Raw genomic sequence first — 18,048 nt, 5'->3', positions numbered from 1 at the left:
CACTTCAGAGCCAAGCCCATAACCCCATAGGCTTCAAGGCGTACTAACAGAATGGAATGTGACACTGGGTCAAGCGCAGCACTTAAATCCAAGAGGATGAGCGCAGAAGTTCCCCCTGAGTCGAGTTGTAGTATGAGATGCTCAGTGACCCCCAAGGAGAGCAGACTCAGTGCTGTGGCCATGTCTGAATCCAGTCCATAACTCTAAAGGATGAGGCTCTGCACTCAATTTGGGGTGCTCATGTTCAACTAATAACAAGCATTGGCATAGCCAATAGGTCTCGCTTCTGGGACCTAATACGTGTTTACTTGTCCTTCACAATATGCTTGGTGCAACAACATCAACTGCTGCATGGCTAAACACTTATAAGGTCCCAAAGGTGAGACCTATTGGCTATGCAAATGATGGTTCTCTTTCTCATCTTTCATTAGGCATTTTAAATAGGAAATTGCAAATGTGCCTACAAATACTGCACTTTAAAGATTAGGCCATGGAAGTATAGGAATGTTAAGGGGAACCGGGGGCTCCTGGTTGAGGATGTAAGAGATATAGAGATAAAGGGAACATGGTTCCCGGTTCTGGCAGGCATGATGATCAAGAACCGCGCTGCTGGGAGGTGGCTTATACATCTGTTTGTGGCAGTCTGCTGTTTACAGGGGCATGGGGGTGTGGGGAACTTGTCCCATTTAATGAGCCCTAGGTTTATTAGAAGGTCAATATAAACACATTAAGAACAAGAACGTAGCCGAAGGCTCCATTGCTAGTGATAACCGTATGGAGTATCCTAAATCGCATATGATAAACTGTAATACTATGCTGCATTACTTCTGTGCCTGCGTGTCTTTAGCGTCTTGGGGATACCTGGCACAATAATGCAAGCCAGCTGCACACCTCTGAGATCACATTTATTAAAGTTGGGGGTACACCTGTGACTACCCACAGTGAGAAGCTGTACGGCTAGACAGTTTGAAGGCAGTGAGGTTCAACCCTCGCTGAGGCACAGGGGTATGCCACCCTTCTGTGGTGCTTAGAGTTACAGAAATGCTTAAAAGTCAGATACAGCGCAGAGTCTGTTTATAATTAGTTCAAGAGTAAACTGGACTGCCTTCCTCGCTCTTTCAACAGTTCCAAATTGAGACCCAAGCGTTCAGAGGGGCATTGAGGGCAAATATAAATCTCGGCACGTGCTCACTGCCCGCGGAAGACGACAACTGGAGTCAGGTGCCGTAAAGCGCAGCTGAAATCCTGTAACGTTCTGGCCATGTTACTGCCGTATCTACCACCCTGAAACGTAGGCACAATATATATGTTATGTTACACGCATGACTACTATTTGTATGGTCGCGTAGCACTTACGCCATCTCCGGATCCCTCCGGCTTCTGGGTATTCTCATTAAATTAAAGGTTGGTTAACTCTGTCGGTCAGAGCTCAGCTCAATGTGGCATGTGTGCGTCAAGAGGGGCAAGGACTTCTAAAGTCATTCATGCTCACCGTGGGGCGCAGTCAGTGGGTGGGCAATGCAGATGTCCCGTCAAATTGCCAGATCCCCCTCGCCGAGGGGTTGGTAACAGTGCCCATAACAGACACCTGTGTTTTCATTGGGTTTAAGAGGGCAGGCGCGCTGAATGCCGCCCTTTCTTCGGGTGTTAGTCAGCGTGCAGCAATGAGCACGTCTCGCGCACTTGTGCCGAGAACACTTTACACGAGTTTCGCCCACGGCACAACATGAGGCAAAAGAAAAACATCAGCAATTACAATTTTATTTGTTTCCCAACTCAACGACAAGCTAATCTGCATGTGAAAGAGACCGCACCGCTATTAACCGTAGAAAAAAAGTCTATTATTCATGCCACTATGGAAAAACTCCAGGAGGATGTGATAACCACGTGACTGCTAGCAAGCCTGGACGAAGAGCAAAGATGGCATTTGTATTAACTCTATTAGTGAAATCTCCACTGATGTCTTTAAACTATTTCGTTTTGTTTTCATGTTCACACATTTTCATTGGTCCCTTCAAAAATATATATTATGTGCATAACTTGCTTAGTCGCCCCTCCTAAAGCGTCTTTTTGAACGCAGAACAAAAAGCTGTATGGTGCTCTGTACAACACGGTAGCGCCACCTGGTGTATTTCATGCAGTACGGTCCCAGAAATGTTCTGCCAAATGCAATGGATCTCCGTCACATAAACGAAGGCAGTAAAAACAAGCATTTAAGGGTGCGCTTGAGCGATGCGCTTAATGAGGAAGAGATAAGAAGCCAGATGGCGGCTGTGCCCGTAACCGCAAGCTTTAGGCCACAAGCAAAAGTGTGTGGTCGTATTTTGAAAGCCCACTCACTAAATGTCTCGCCAGACCAGTACATGATCCGGCTCAGGCGAGACCTAAAAAGCAGCAATGCAAGATGTTTTCTATTTTGTTTGGATGTAAATAAACTTGTATTCATAGGGCACAGTTAAAGAGATGTTTCGTTCCCGGACACCTCAATTCAATCAAATCCGAAGTCCATTACTAGTGAAGACATCAGATGCATCAAGTTTGAAAGAATATTTGTGACATCTAGAGGTAGGCTCTAATGAGTGTTTTGCACGTAATCAGGAGGTAGGCAATCAAACTGAGCAATGTACGACTGTGATGATGCAGGCCATACCTGGAGAGGGATGGCTGATCTTCAAATCAATTTCTCTTGTGGCCTCAGAAAATGCCACTACCAATGTGGCCAATGCAAACTGATTGAGATCAACCTCATTCCTAATTGTCTGAAATGTAGAGTAATAGGAGGAAGAAAATGCCCTGCATTTTTTTGTTTACTGCAGTAGGCAAGTGATCCAATTGTAGGACCACCCACTGACCGAAATCTTTGCTAACTCTTTATGCTCTTCAGGACCACTCTGATTAACTCACCTGCTTTCATTTTCTCAAACCTGAAATATGAACTTCTGCAATCTATATATTTTGTAGAAGTTGCCAAAGTCACATCTTATAATTTTCACAAAAAGTGTTAAGACTTTGTTCCTTCAAGTTTTTTGAAGTATAGAATTTCTGCTCTCTCCTTTTGTACCATGACTAACAGTGACAAGACAGAGGTCAGTAAAGACAGAAGATAGATGAAACTCAGTTCTAACATTGTGATGCAATAAACTCCAACCAAGTTACTTGGTATGAGGGCCAATCCCATCACGGAGGCAAATACCGCTTCCCAATCCTTGTGTGATTCACTTAATGTTTTCTTTACCGACAAAATCATCAATATTAAGAACAATATTCCTCTGCCCTCATCCCCTCACCCCCCTCCCTTGCCCCCTAGAAACCCTTGCTGCTTGGATGCCTTTACCCCGATCTCCCTTTCAGAGTTCTGTTCACTCTTGCATAAAGTGAGCTCTGGCTCCCCTACCGACTGCTGTCCTTCCCAGGTTCTTAGGGAAATCTTTTTGGCCTGCCCTGATCCTCCCTTGGCTTTACTCAACAACTCACTGGCGACAGGGATGGTTCCGGATTCCTTTAAACAGGCAGTGGTGACACCAATCCTAAAAAAGACCAATGTCGACCCCACGGTCTTAAGCAATTATAGACCTATTTCCCTTCTCCCCTACTTGGCGAAAATTTTAGAGACCTATGTCACTCGCTGCCTGAGTGCCTTCATTGAGACTTCATCTTTCCTGGAGGCCCAACAAGCTGGATTCCGCCCCCTCCATTCCACCGAGTCGGTTATTGTTGCTATCATGGACACCCTCAGAAAGGGCGCCGATAATAACATCCCTCAGGCCCTTGTCCTACTGGACCTATCGGCGGCTTTTGACACGGTCGATCACGCAATATTGATCAACCGTGTCAGGAACGCCGGTATTCAGGGCACGGCTCTTGAGTGGGTCAAGTCCTTCCTGGATAATCGTTTTCAGGCAGTGCATTTGTCTACCTTCTCGGCTTCCTACTCTCCCTTGTCCTGCGGTGTCCCTCAGGGCTCCGCTTTGTCCCCCTTATTATTTAATTTGTACATGCAACCCCTGATCTTTTCCCTTCGTAAATCCGCCGCTACCATCTTTAATTATGCGGATGATTTGCAGCTAATTTTTCCCACTGATACCTCCCTCTCCTCCTGTACCACGTTTCAGTCCACCATGCTTGAGATCTCTGAGTGGATGTATCATAGCCAACTCAAACTAAATCCTACTAAGACTGAGCTTCTTCTGGTGGGTGGAGCAGCCAATCCATGGAATGACAGCTTTTGGCCTCCCTCACTAGGGCTCCCTCCCTGTCCTGTCAACTCTGTGAAGAGTCTTGGCGTGATCATTTCTAGCGACTTATCCATGGGGCCCCAGATCAGTGCGGTGACGTCATCCTGCTTTTTCCAACTACGCAGGATACGAAAAATCTGTAGATTTCTTACCAGAGACGCACTGATCCTTGTCATCATGGCCCTGGTTACGTCAAGAATTGACCACGCCAACGCTTTGTATGCCGGTATCCCTGCATACCTTCTTCACAAGTTACAACTTGTGCAAAATCAGGCTGCACGCCTGGTTTATCACCAACCTCGCCATCAACATGTATCGCCTCTACTACGGAGCCTTCATTGGCTCCCTGTAGCCAAGCGTTGCATCTTCAAACTGGGCTGTACGATCTTTAAAGCCCTATCTGATCTTGCTCCTATCTTTATTATCTCTAAATTGAAATGCTATGTTCCTCCCAGAAATCTTCGCTCCGCTGGCCACAATCTGCTAGTGATTCCTAAAACCAAACGGAAAAAACATGGCGGCTCCTGTTTTTCTTTCTGCGCCCCCAAAACCTGGAATGCTTTCCCGCCTGCCATCCGTCACTGCTCTTCCTATGGCTGTTTTCGTAAATTGTTAAAAACTTACCTTTTCCAGTCTGCCTCTGAGTAAAACACACGTCCCTGCCTCCCCGCATTTGTCATGAGCGCCATGAAACCGTACGGTGGCCAAGCGCGATACAAAACTTTTTACCATACCATACCATACCATACCATACCAGCATCTTGAAGAAAAGCAGTTTCTGAAACTATATGCTATTACCTGTTGACATTCTTGCATGTACAAAGTCTAGAGACTTAAGAAAACCAGCCCCAAATGCACTCTGGGCTTCTTCACTGATTAATTTTTACAGGGATTCTCCTCCAGGAAGGCGTACAGTGCTAAAGAAAGTGTAAGGGTGTAGGAAGACTCCTTTGGGATGGCAGTACATCTTTGTAGCGTCAGGCTTAGGTGGTGTGGGTTGCAATCCTCAGGTAAAGCACCAAGAATGACTGGCTTACTCAATGGCTGTGGAACCTAATGCTGGATTCGAACTGTGAAAAAGGTGAATCAAGACATCACTATTGAAAAGCACAACTCAGTCAGGAACCTCTGCAACAAGGAAGCCCTACTGTTGCCAGAAAGCACTAATCACAAGGATGTACCAGGTGAATAAACGGCACTCACGCTGGCTTTTCAATCAGGATGAGCTTAGCGCATAGGGTGAGTACTATCTTGTTCTTTTTCTTTGAGCCAACTATAAGGTATACTTTGAAAAATGTGATATTGCTTAACAGTAACACTGTTAAAAAGTCAAAAATATAAAAAGTGTATTTATTCCATGACTTTTTCACATGACATGAGGGACATGTATTAGCTAACAAAAAAGACTTAGGGAAAAAAACCGAGGGAAATCGCAGTCATAAAAGGTGCAAGAAGAGTGTACACAATGCAAATTATTCACAAAAAAAGTATTTAGAAATGTCATAGGCTTAAAAACGTCAACTAAAGCCCAAAAACGTTTTTTTACTAAGTGAGACAAAAGGTACAGTTGCTTTGTGCCGCCGAACTGAATGTGACAAACTGGAAATGCCTTACAGTTTGAGACCTGGAAGATACAAGTTTGCCAACATTCAGTGACACCTTCCTCTTCAATGAGGCTGCTGTCTCTATCTTCACTTTCTGAATATAACTATTTGAAACCACCCCACTACCGTTACCCCTATACACCCGTCCCCACATCCCTCACCCCCACTTTTCTCTTTCCTGACCTGCCTTCTCTCTATTGTTCCCTCTCTTTTTTTACAATCGCTCTCAACATATACCATACGATTAACAGGGATACCCTACTTCTGAAAGCCAACTACCAGTCAGTTCCTTGTAATCCTCCACACAAATATCACTAAAGCCACATCCTTAGGAAACAGAGCCTTCAATAACACATACAAACTACAACACACGCTGTTTTTTCCAACCTAAAACTATAGTATTGATCTGAACTGCCTGTTATGATACCTCGTCGGGAAATTATTTGATCTTTACTGTACCTTATGTAAAACCTCAATAACATGTAGCTTGAAATGAAAAAAAGCTATTTGAAACTAGAAACCTAGAAGGGTGTTTTTGCTCAGTTACTAATTAGATTTTTTTCTTATTGTAATCGGAGGGTTAACAAAGGCAGAACATGTATTAAAGTGCGCGAAAAAGAATGAAACAAAACTATCAATCATCATCAGTAAGCTGGTGATCTCAATTGTATTGCAAAAATGCAAATTGACAAGACCATTTGCCACGAATTAAAGAGGACAGCGGACTTATTTTTCCTCTGTTTTTGTACTGACCGTACCCTGCGCACAGTGGTTGACTGGATTTATTCCATAGACCTGAGACATAAATTATCCATCCGTTTCACATCGACCACAGAAATCATTTTTGTTTGCCCGATTAATTGCTGCCTAAAAGGTTAAAACGTCAATTTATAATCCCACCAAGCTAACTTTGCCCTTTGGACATTAACTGTTCTAGTCCACACACATTTGAAATAACATCAAGTCAGCATTGTTTTTCTTTTTGGAGCTCGGTCTTTTCAGGGAAGTTTAGAACACTGTCATAGCACCCAATACAAGAGTGTAGTATAGTGGACACTTTTTTGAATTTTTTAAATGTCAATATATGAAATGGTAAACATCTCTACATGGATTTAATTTCACACAGGCTTCACCTTTTCCTACATTTTTTAAATTGTACAATAAGTTGTTTCTAATAAATTAAACCCTTCGGATTGCCCTTACACGATTATTCTACCTCTACTTCCTGTCAGAGCGACCTTTGCCTCCTGCTCCGCTTGCCTGAGTTCAATGCAGTGTCATCTTTCAAAGTTCTCACTTTCTACTATTCTTTCTTTCAATACTAAGCTACCTAATTCTTCTAACCACTTGTCCATTGTTAACTCCACTCTTGTTTTCCAGGGGCCATGATGCCAATGAGTGATGTGCACTCTATAAGTAAATATATACATACAATAAATTAACATAATTATACAGCCTGTTTTCTCATTGCTGCATCGTCCGATCACCCCACTGCCTGCAATGATACCTCTTAAGTGTTCCTCAAACTGTACCTTTCTCTCACTGCTGCTCCTTAGTCTATCTACACCGATGTTGCCCCTTTGCCTGCAATCCCACGGAACATGCTTAATGGCTTACAGTGTTGTAACACTACTGCTCCTCTGCCTCTACTATACTCCATTATTTTGAACAGCAGCATTTCCCATACTGCCTTATTACATCAATACTGTAACGAACATTTTACAGGAAGGGTAGGTAGCAACTAATGATTCAGTAACAGCACAGATATACTGAGCGATAGGAGTGAGACACCAAAGAATAAAGATAAGCAGCAGAAATGAAGGCAGACCTCCATTGACCTAGTTCCTATCGACCTATGTTTCTGTACTAGCGATGTATGCGCATTCTCCTCAGAGTCCTCCTTTTACCCTCATCAGTGTTCCCTCAAGGATGCTGCTTATCACAAATGATCTTATACAAAACTCTTACCTTTGCAGTCTTCCTCAGACTGCGCAGGATGTTCTTTCTCCAAGGATCCTCTGGATCTGTTTCATATGGGATAACTGCATTATCTCCCTTCGAACTAAGATCTTCCTCCTTCTTCTTAATATGCCCCAGTTCATCATCACTCCCAACAGTTACACTGGGTCTGTAACTGGCAAATCTCCCTAACTTAGGACACTTGTTCCGATACAGTAGTGGTTTGCTCACAATGGACATCTTGCGGCGCTCTAAAGAGCTTGTGTCCATTTCACTGTCAGACCCATTCCCACTGCCATTGGGCTGTGGTTTGTTGATATTGCGGATGGTGATAATCTTTCCCTGGGTGCTATCATGTGGCACAGAATAGATATTTTCCTCCTCACTCCTGGGCTTCACTACAGAGTCCATGGGCTCTGCATAATCAGATGGATCAAACCCATCCAAGGGTGCCCAACTTACAGAAGACTTTCTTTGAGCATCCCTGCTGGCAGGTTCCAGGTAAGCCAAGTCTGCCTTACAAATGTCAAAAGGTGTGGGGGGCTTTGGTTTTACAGGTGGAGGTACTTTGTTGCTCAGCTTGCTTTCAAAAGTGTTCATGACAGAGATGTAAGAAAGACTATCATTTCCTTCGAGCTCATAGTGCTTGCAAGGATCTTTGGGCAGAGATGCTAGGTAGGGATCCTCTCTCATAAAGATCTGATGGGATGGTAGCTCAGGGTCATCTTCGGAATCATGGAGGGTGGAGTTGCAAAGGGGCGATCCGGCACGGGGTGAATTAAACACTTCCTCCGTAGCACTGCAGGCCTCAGCAGTGTTGTCGTACATGTGTGTTGCTTCAATGATGTTTCTCTTTTCCACCACATCTTTGAAAAAAGGGCTAAAAATCTCAAGCTTAGGTTGAACTTGGGTAAAAGGGATAGTTGTAAACTTGCCATCTATATCTTGAGCGATTTCCTCACCCTCAGTTAGTTGTTCTCGACTCACATCATTGTCTAGAAAGCCAGTCAAACCATCAGTGAGAGCCACAAGTTGAATAGGTATGATATCCTGAACTTCACAGAGGAAGGCACGCAACATTGCCATGGATGCCCTACGTTTGGCAGAATAGAAAACAATATATCCATGAACCAAGCGGCTTTTTCTAACACTAAAAGAAGAATGGTATGAAAGGACAGACAGTTCAATCCGTTTTTTCTGAGTTCCTATTTGCAATTCAAGGAGCACAGAATTGTTGCTTGCACTCTGGGAAGGCCTGCAGGTTGGAGACTTAAGGATAGGTAGCAAAATATCTTCTGTGTTGAATGGATCCCCACACATTAAACACATAACAATCCGAAGGTCACAGTCACAAAGGTCTTTGATGCTGGATGCAGAACTCACAAGGTTCAAGTTTCTCTTCAATTCTAGAAGGCCCCTCAGTACCTGACTAATGTGTTTTTCATTGATATTACGTCCATACCCAATGCCTGTTGAGGCTGGATCAAGAAACATGCACTGAAGTTTGCTTGCAGTATGCATCCCTTGCTGTATTAGGCTGTGTGCGGTTTCCCCACTTGTGTCACCTCCTCTCTTGTTTACAAGGATCAGTGTCAGTGGCAGATGAAGTAAATAATTGTCTCTGCGGCCCATACTGGACTCTCGGTTTTTCTCAATACTTTCAACTACATAAGAGAGGGACTCTTTAGAGTTATAAAGACAGAGGCATCCATGGGGCTGAAACGTTGGTGTTTGAAAGGAATTAACAGGAAGTCGTACATTCCCTTCAATGGGCCTCAAGGACAGTTCATACATTTTACCATCTATGACAAATTTGTCATCATTTGTGCAAAGAGCCCGGATCTCATTTGCCAGCTCTCTTGCCAGTCCATCTTTTCCCAGAATAACAAGGTTGATCCTATCTACACTGGAGTCTGAAAGGGCATTATTTGGGTAGCGATCAGAGGACCTTATGAATCTAGAACTAATTAACTGTTCAATTTTTGTGTCTACACAAACAGGATTGCTAGGGCAGGTGTCCTTTGTAGGGTGAAAAACAAAGTGAATGTGCTTCAAGATAAGAGCATCACGTTCGGCCTGCAACTTCTGTAAAGCCTTGAATCTCTGCTCTTCCCCAAGAACCTCTTGGATGACACCCATTTTCTCCTTGCTAGGCTTAGCATCAAGCCCTAGCTCATAAAATAACTCTGAATACTCAAGCAGCAGTTCCTGAAACTCTTCCTTGGCTTTCTCAATAATTTCTTTTTGGTGTTTGCTATATATCTCCATATAAACAGACTCATCCAGCCACTGGTAAAATTCCTCACTCATGATAAAGCTGCGAGCCTCTTCCCAGGGTTTTCCAGGCGTTATGAACAAAGACCTTTCTAGGTTGTCTTTGAAAGAACTTCTCATTTCTGCTTTTTTCCTGGCATTTCTGAGTTTCTCCAGGTGGACTCCATAGATATCTTCCACAGCCTGTGTTTTGGTAAGATCATATGGAATTCGGTCATCCTCCAGGTTATCAATGTGACTGGTGATGTCCCATGGGGTCTCCTCCAAAACTACAAACCACTTTGAGAACTCTGGCTTGGTCTCCAGTAGTTTCGCCACTTTACCCCAGGTTAAGTGGTCTATTTCCTCTAGGTTGGGGATCAGGGCATCCAATGCACTGGGCAACACTTCATGGTATGTCCGCCGCCGTCGTTCAATATGCTCCTGCTTAAGTCGCAATACATGCTGAGTAAACAGCTTCTTGGCTTTTGGAGTCCCTTCAAGGTAAACATAGTCCTGAAATTCTGGGCAAGTTTTCATTCGGCAGCTAACATTCAACCAGGTCTCATTGTGGTTTTTCACCAGACGACTTATGAGCCATTCATATTTGTCCTTTGCAGCAGCGATCTGTTGGCTCTGCTGCTTTAGAGCCTCAAAATAGGGGATTATTTTCGTCCTGCCCCTACTCTTATCAATCAGCTGCACTAAAGTGCTGAAAGCCAAGTCCACGTTCACATTAGATCGAGCAGAGGTCTCCACTACCTGAAGAGCTTTTTTGCTTAAGGCAAAAGCGTGAGCATCTCGAATGTACCGTTCTACCCCTTCATCGCACTTCATTAGAACTACCACAATGGGCTTCTTTGTTTTTGCAAGTTGATTGTAAAGGTTTAAAACAAACTTCAGCTGATCGTCAAAATTTCTGTTCATACCCCTGCTGACATCAATGCACAGGAGGAAGCCATCAATCAACAGCTTTCCATCTGGCATCTGCTTCTGCTCGAAGTCCTGCTCCAGCCCAAGCTGATCAGTGCAAAAGTACATGAGCTTCTCAGCCGATGCCAGTTTAGTAGCTGCAGCTCGCTTAATGTACGGCTGCAGGGCCGTACTGCGGTGGGGCTGAAAGGTCTGGTCATCAATGAATTCAGTCTGTTCCACAACATGGATTTTGCACTCCACATAATCCTCCAGGGAACGCACAACCTCCCCCCAAAACAGGAAGTGGTCATTGTTGACCACTCGTCCCCCGAAGTCACTTGTGCTGAGAACAGAGGTGTGGTCAAGGTAAAAGTTGTCCGCACTGGGCCGCACAAAACGGTTGCATAAGCACGACTTGCCAATGCCGCACTGCCCCTTCTCCTTCTCAGTCCCAGACAATCCCACCACACTGATGTTGTAGGTAGGGATGCGGACATCTTGCTTCCTTGCCATCATCATAATCCTTCACTCATCCTGCCCAAAGCATTTGCAGCCAATTAGTTGTACAATTCCAGTGCCCCATACACAGGCTGTCTCCAGATGAAAGAGAGCAGGAAGTTATCGCAGGAGGAAGTCTGTTTGCAACCGCCGGACTGCCTTTCTTATGGCCTCCATTCTTTTCTTACTGGTCTTCATCACTGATCAAGTTATATTTCCCCTAAAGAAATAAAAATAAATATTTTCAAGATGTTAAAAAGAGACACAGCAAACAGAAGCATTACAGTATTAATACAACATTGAAAGAAAGAGCAGATGGTAGTGAAATCCTTTAGAATTAGGTTTTGTCGAAATACAGAGGCAGTTACAAAAAACTAGAAATAAACATTTTCTAAACAGGAAAGTGTAATAGATACAACCACAAAGCCGAATGACTTATGGTTTCTAGACAGCATCAACACAACAGTTGCTTTACTGGGCTATAATGTATACATGCCCATTATGCTTTTTCATATTAATAGTTTATTTTGAAAAACTGGTTGAAGCAGGTTACTGAAAGCCACAGGTTGCTTACTGGACTGCACTGCTTTGTTGAATGCAGTATAGATGAAAGGAAATGCTTTCTTAAGTTCCTAAGTCAGAAGACCATCATTAATATTCACAAGCACTGAATTGAGTAGCAAGTCCATCATTAACAAATGGCAGTGGATGAGGCTCAAGACGGCTTACAGAAGTGATTAAGCAAAAAGATTCCTAATGGAAGTTTGTCCTACTTGTTTATCTGTTCTAGAATCAAGACAACAGTGTCTAGTAAACGGTGTGAATAAACCTTCATAAGTCTGCCTTTCAGATTTCAAGAGTTTATTTATTTATGCATTTTTATACAGCAGCGCAATTTTTACCCGAAGATGTCAGGGCGCTTTACAAGAGAACCAGTCACAATTCATAAGGACATCAGAGTACACGGATAACATACAAGATACGAAATGGATACATGCGTCTAAACACAATAAAAGTAGTTATAATGTTCCAATATTGGTGGTAAGTGAGCACAAAAGAGTATTGGCAGGGAGTGAGTGCAAAGAATATAGAATTAGCATAATTATATTATATAGCATAGCATATGATATGATATACAAAGGGGGGGGAGGAGAAGAGAAGAGAACCTACATACAAGGCCATTAGGAAATGTGTCTCACATGCCTAAATTATTTGGGTTGCATTAAACATGAATTCCATTAGATCCTCGAGAAGTAGTAGACCTTCAGCAGTCTTTGTGCCTTTACGGAGAGGGAGAGCATCCAAAATGGCTGTCTGTTGCTGAATAGATGGTGCATAGTCCTACTCAAGTTTCTCGTAGTTGGTGTATGTTCAGGCTGGTGTGGGCAGGAAGGGGGTAAATACTGAACAAAGATGGCAGACGCCTCCAACGTTGCAGCTCTTTTTCACGGTCGACGATAGCAGGAACTCTTGTCCCCCTCCTCTGTGGCACAGGAGTGGCGAAGGCACCTTTGTGCAGGGGCGCCTCTGGCTGACCCCGAGAGACATCAGCAGAGAGGCAGTGGTGTCTGGTGTCACCGAGCTCCCCGGCAGCCACAGGTCCGACCGGGGACCGTGGATGATGCTGCAGTCGGGACCAGCATGCCATGGCCACATGGAGCAACATTAAGCAGGGGATTCACCGGATAAGCCTTAACTCACAATGCAGCGGGCGGGGGAGTAACACTCAGTCAAGAGGAGCCCAACTTGGCAACCCCGCTGTAGTTTCCTCCATCCAGGAAGCCCCCTTGCAGTAGTGCTGCAAAATTCCTGGACGAGCTAGGGGCAATGAAGGAGGATGCGACTCTCCCCTGAAGGTTGGTGGGCTCAGTGCTTAGGGCAGGGGGTCAGAGCAAGGTGGAGATCGGTAAGCATGTTCCTCAATAAAGCAGCCTTAGAGTATTTTTTTCTGGTAGAATGAGCTGTTGGTTTACCATTCAAGATTTTATTTGCTCTCTAATAGCACAGATAGCATAATAAGATGCATGAAACTACCCATCTGGACATTATTTATGTATTCTAGGAGGTCCTTAACCATTAAGATCTTGAATAATAAAAAGGTTTAAGAAGAACATTTTCTATAGGCAGAAATAGCTAGCACATGAACTTTAACATAAGAAAATTGTATACCAGATTTGGTAAATTGAAGCAAATATGGTGGACGGGCTTCTTCTTGGCAGGTGGTCTGTTCAAAAAGTTGTCAGAAAACTAAAAAAAAAAACTAAAAACAAGAATGCATTCCACTTGAAGTAGGAAGCTCTTGTAGATTGATGTTTAGCTTCTCTCAGAATGTCCTAAAATCCATATTGGATGAATACAAAATGCCGCTGCCAAACTCTAGGATGAAAGGTTGGGATGTAACATCTAGCCTCCAAACGTGAGAAGATTTGGTCTGCGCAGAAGCCTCCTGTGTAGCAATTATGACATGCACAGAAGGTTTATAAACCACCACTGGAGTGACCATTTCAGAGCTAATGACTGATCAATCTGTTGAACCAGTCTATCCATAGGACATTCCTTTTTGTCCCTGGTTGGTAAAAACTCGAAGTCAAGTCTGGGCACTTGTCTATTTTCTTCTGGAAACCCCAGTCAGTGAAGACTTCATAAGTGGCTTAGTTGTGGAGGACCCAGTCCTGGTTTTCGTGAACTGATCTACTTAGAGTCCGCTCCAAATGTTCAGGACATTCGGGAGATGGAGATGGGCTGCAGGGATCATCAAGTTTCTGGCTAGCAGCCAATTACTGATGGATTGGGCTTCCAGAGACAAGGGTCTGGACCTTGTTCCTCCTTGCTTGTTCAGATAATATATAGTTGGTGGTGTGTTTGTCTGAACAAGGAGCAAGCCCATTCTGAAGAAGGCAAAGAAAAACTTGAGGGTCAAATGAACACCTATTAGCGCAAGCAGACTGATGGCATCTAATTTCTTTAACGGTCCGCATTCCCTGACTTTAAAAGTAATCAATGTGCACACTCCAACATGTAAGGGAGGAATCAGTCACTGTTGTGGCTATTGATATGTGAAAATATGCATCTTGAATATCTATGGAGAACAGCTAACCTCCTTAATGAATCGGAGGGTAAATTTGATGCAACGCTGGCATCCTATACTTTACTTTCTGTATCTATTTGTTTTGCAACTTTTAGATCAATCATCGGGTTGAATTTGGTCTTAGGACCAGTTTTTTTAATTAAAAAAAAATAACTAAAATCCCCGTTAATTTCTGGGAAAAAGGTACATCCTCCACAGCGTGATTCTGAAGGACTACCTTCACTTCTTGATGACGTTTTTCCAGATGTAACAAGGAAGATTTTTTCAGAGGAATAGCTGATTGAGAATGGGAGAATCTTAGACAATAGCCATTCTGAACACTATTCAGAGCACATGTGTCTTTTGTGAGGAACTCCACTGTTCCAGGAAATTAGAAATGATCCCTTCCCCCATCCCCAGAGTGAGTAGTGGAAGAGGGGAAAGTATGTGTTCATTACTTAGTTCCTGCAGGAGGTTTTCCTGCGGCAGACAAATGGTGACCTACTCTATCTTTTGGTTGTGGCCTTTGTTATTGGAAAGGCTTGTGCTGCTGTTATGGTGACCTTGGAGCGACTGAGGGGTTTAAACCCTATGTTGACAGTAACGCAGTTTATATGATCTGTAGGGACACTTCTTTTATTCTTTTTGGTCTTACAAGCTAATAGCTTTCAAGGACTGTGTTTTGGATTTCATATAAACCATTTTGTCATCTGTATGACTTCCAAATAAAGTCAAACCAGAGATTGGCAGGTTGTGTTTTCTCTCAAGACTGTTTGGAGAGCTGTTAATCGTAGCCAAGAATGCCCTCTAAAGGCCACTTCATGGCAGTATCCATGTGTAGCTAATCAGCAGCCGCACTGATCACTTGATTTGACACCACCATGCCCTCATTCAAACTTTCAACAAATTGTCTCTGCAATCTTTTGGCAGATTGTCTATTAATTGTTGGAGAGTCTCATAAGCATTGGCTTTATCTGCCTAAGAGGACAGTAGCACTTGCCAGCTTGATATTGGTGGCTGCTGTACCACATGCCTCTTGTCCCACTGAGTCAAGATTCCATTTTCTTTGTCTGGTGGAACTGTGGACTAATGGGCAGTAGCATAAACTTTATTGAAGCTAAGACCTCTACAGAATCCGGCGGGGGTATGATGGAAAGAAAAGATGATCCTGATCAGGAGGCCTGTGCGTTTTCTGTAGCCTGGATGGGGCAGTTTTTGCTAATTCAGACGTAAGAAATAATTCCATTGCAAGTTCTAATCAACCTGGAACCAGTGGAAGCAGTGGTCTTCAAGATGAACATTGGTGAAAGGTCTATAAAAAAAAACACTAATGTGGTTGTCGTCGAAGATGGCAGAGGAATGTTGAGCCGATTAGCACTCCAGATGAGTACCTCCTAAAATTATTTGATGACATGAACCAGAGAAACTCTTGCAGGCGAGTCAATTATGGTGAAAACCTCCTTGTGTAAGAGGATGTCATTGCTGAAGAATTAGAACGTGTCCTAGACCGACGCCTTCACCTAGAGGGGTGTATAGAAGAGGAGGTACATTTAGAATGGTGGTAGTGACATCTTGATCTCATTGGTGATCTGTGACGAGAACTCGACCTAGGTGGAGGAGACCAAGATGTCCTTTGTGCTACAGGTGGTCTAGATGGATACTGAGGGCCCAAAGGCACAGAAGAAAGAGGAGGAGGAGGAGGAACCATAGGTTTCGGAGACGTCACTGGCAGACCTGGGTGTTGTGAAGGTGAAAGCAGCAGAGAAAGATGATCACCAGGGATGATGGTCGAGATTGAGAATAAGTTCTTGAGTATCCAGAGTCAGATGTTGCTGATAATTTTGTCATTTTCATCTTTGACTAATCAGGTGATTTGCGGACAGAAAATGAATAATCAGTTGTACCTTGATGTCGAAGGGTCCTTCGACATTGAATGTCTTCTTTTTGACGTTGACCCAGTACTCAAAGGTAAGCAAGTTGGCACGGGTATTAGTCATTGAAGTCCTCGACGGCGAACGTTAATGTCTTTTTCCTGAGTGGTGTTTTTTTGTTCTCCTTCTCATGGATTCCTCACAGAATGGAGGCAGAGCACTGGTAAGGGACATACCCTCTCCTCACTCATGCAACATCCCAGCTTCTGCAGGTAGTGCCTCTTACGGACTGGGAAGCTCCTCCTTACCATGAAGGCGAATCTTCTCCCTTTCCATCAGAGTAGGCTTGGAAAAGATCCTGCAGTGTTGACAACTGTCTGGGCGGTGACTGACAGGAAGGTAAAGTATGCATAGATCATAGGGATCTGATTTTGCTTTTTTCCTGCCACAAGCAAGACTATTTGCAAATAATGAAAAAATGTTATTGCAATTAAAATGATTAATTTCCCGTAAAAAAAAAGGCAAATATTTTGTAGATGTTCAAATCTGTAACGATTTTAGTAGAATGGAAGCCAACAGGTTCAAGCTCCGTACTCCAAGATCATGTCTTCTGGAGTGGGGGGGGGGGGGGGGGGGGAGTAGGGGACTAGGGTTGGGGGAAAGAGAAGAACTGTGGCAACTGTTGCAGCCTATGTCTAAATTGGCCCGATTCCTTCAATGACATTTCTTTTGAAAAAGATATGTAACTGCGGTTTTTCAAGAAAGGTTTCCTTTTTCTGGTAATTTTTTTTATGGTTTAATATGATTAATTTGGCTTTTTAAAACAAACTAAAATTAAGGAACTTGCCAATATAGCCTTTTTATAGGCTAGACAAAATCTTACAGCCATAGTGAAAATGAATATATGATTATTCCACGCTAACAAGTACCACGCATGGCATTACCACGCAAATTTTACTTCGCAAGTGGCTTTACCACGCTGCTTTTTTACAACGTAGGATTTTACTTCGAGGAAAAAAAATCGTTACGAAACATCTAACGTCCTGTCATTGAAAGCTACATAGTGATAGGCTAAATAAAATAGGTCTAACTGCATAACCCAATACATCGATTTTTTAAAACAACAAATTATCTTTTCTTTTTAAATTCATTTTCTTTAATGTGCGGCTTAAATATATATATTTTGCTAATATAGATTATATTCTTACCTGCACGCCTTTCACCAGCAGCCCTTACTTCTATCCACCACGGAAACAAGCGTCAAAACACGTCTACCAAAATTAAAAAAGGACTTCCATTATGACGTCTTTTGGGAGGCTCTTTCCTTTAACATCAGAGGCACTGAATTCCTTGTTATTAACCCGCTCGTTTTTTGGGGGGGGGGGGGGGGGGAACCCCCCCAGCCCCCCCATACCCACACACGTTGGTCGACTGGAAGGATTTTTTTTTGGGGGGGGACCCCCCTCCAGCCCCCCCAAGCCCACGCAGATCTTACGCGCTGGACGACTGGAAGGAATACCACTTGCGTGGCAAAACTGTCGTGGAAGCATACGCGGGAAAAGACGTTTACGTGGTAAGTGCCTCGTAGTAAACGTCATGAGTAGTATTGCCTTCGTTGTAAATGATGTTTCCCGTGAAAATCGGGC

General features: G+C 43.5%; 1 protein-coding gene across 2 annotated transcripts in view; it reads right to left on the bottom strand.

Annotated features, from left to right (window-relative positions):
* The window catches only part of ARHGAP35 (Rho GTPase activating protein 35), a 538,348-nt gene that overhangs the window by 260,798 nt on the left and 259,502 nt on the right, over nucleotides 1-18,048 (bottom strand). For both annotated transcript variants that reach the window (XM_078661000.1, XM_078661001.1), the window contains exon 2: nucleotides 7,808-11,684. In XM_078661000.1, coding sequence (XP_078517126.1) covers nucleotides 7,808-11,485 — 3,678 coding nt within the window. In that variant the 5' untranslated portion in view covers nucleotides 11,486-11,684. The remainder of the gene's footprint in view (nucleotides 1-7,807; nucleotides 11,685-18,048) is intronic.

Source organism: Lissotriton helveticus, chromosome 9 (assembly GCF_964261635.1).
Source record: "Lissotriton helveticus chromosome 9, aLisHel1.1, whole genome shotgun sequence".
NCBI classification, from domain to species: Eukaryota; Metazoa; Chordata; class Amphibia; order Caudata; family Salamandridae; genus Lissotriton; species Lissotriton helveticus.
This window is presented reverse-complemented; position numbering and strand designations above follow the sequence as displayed.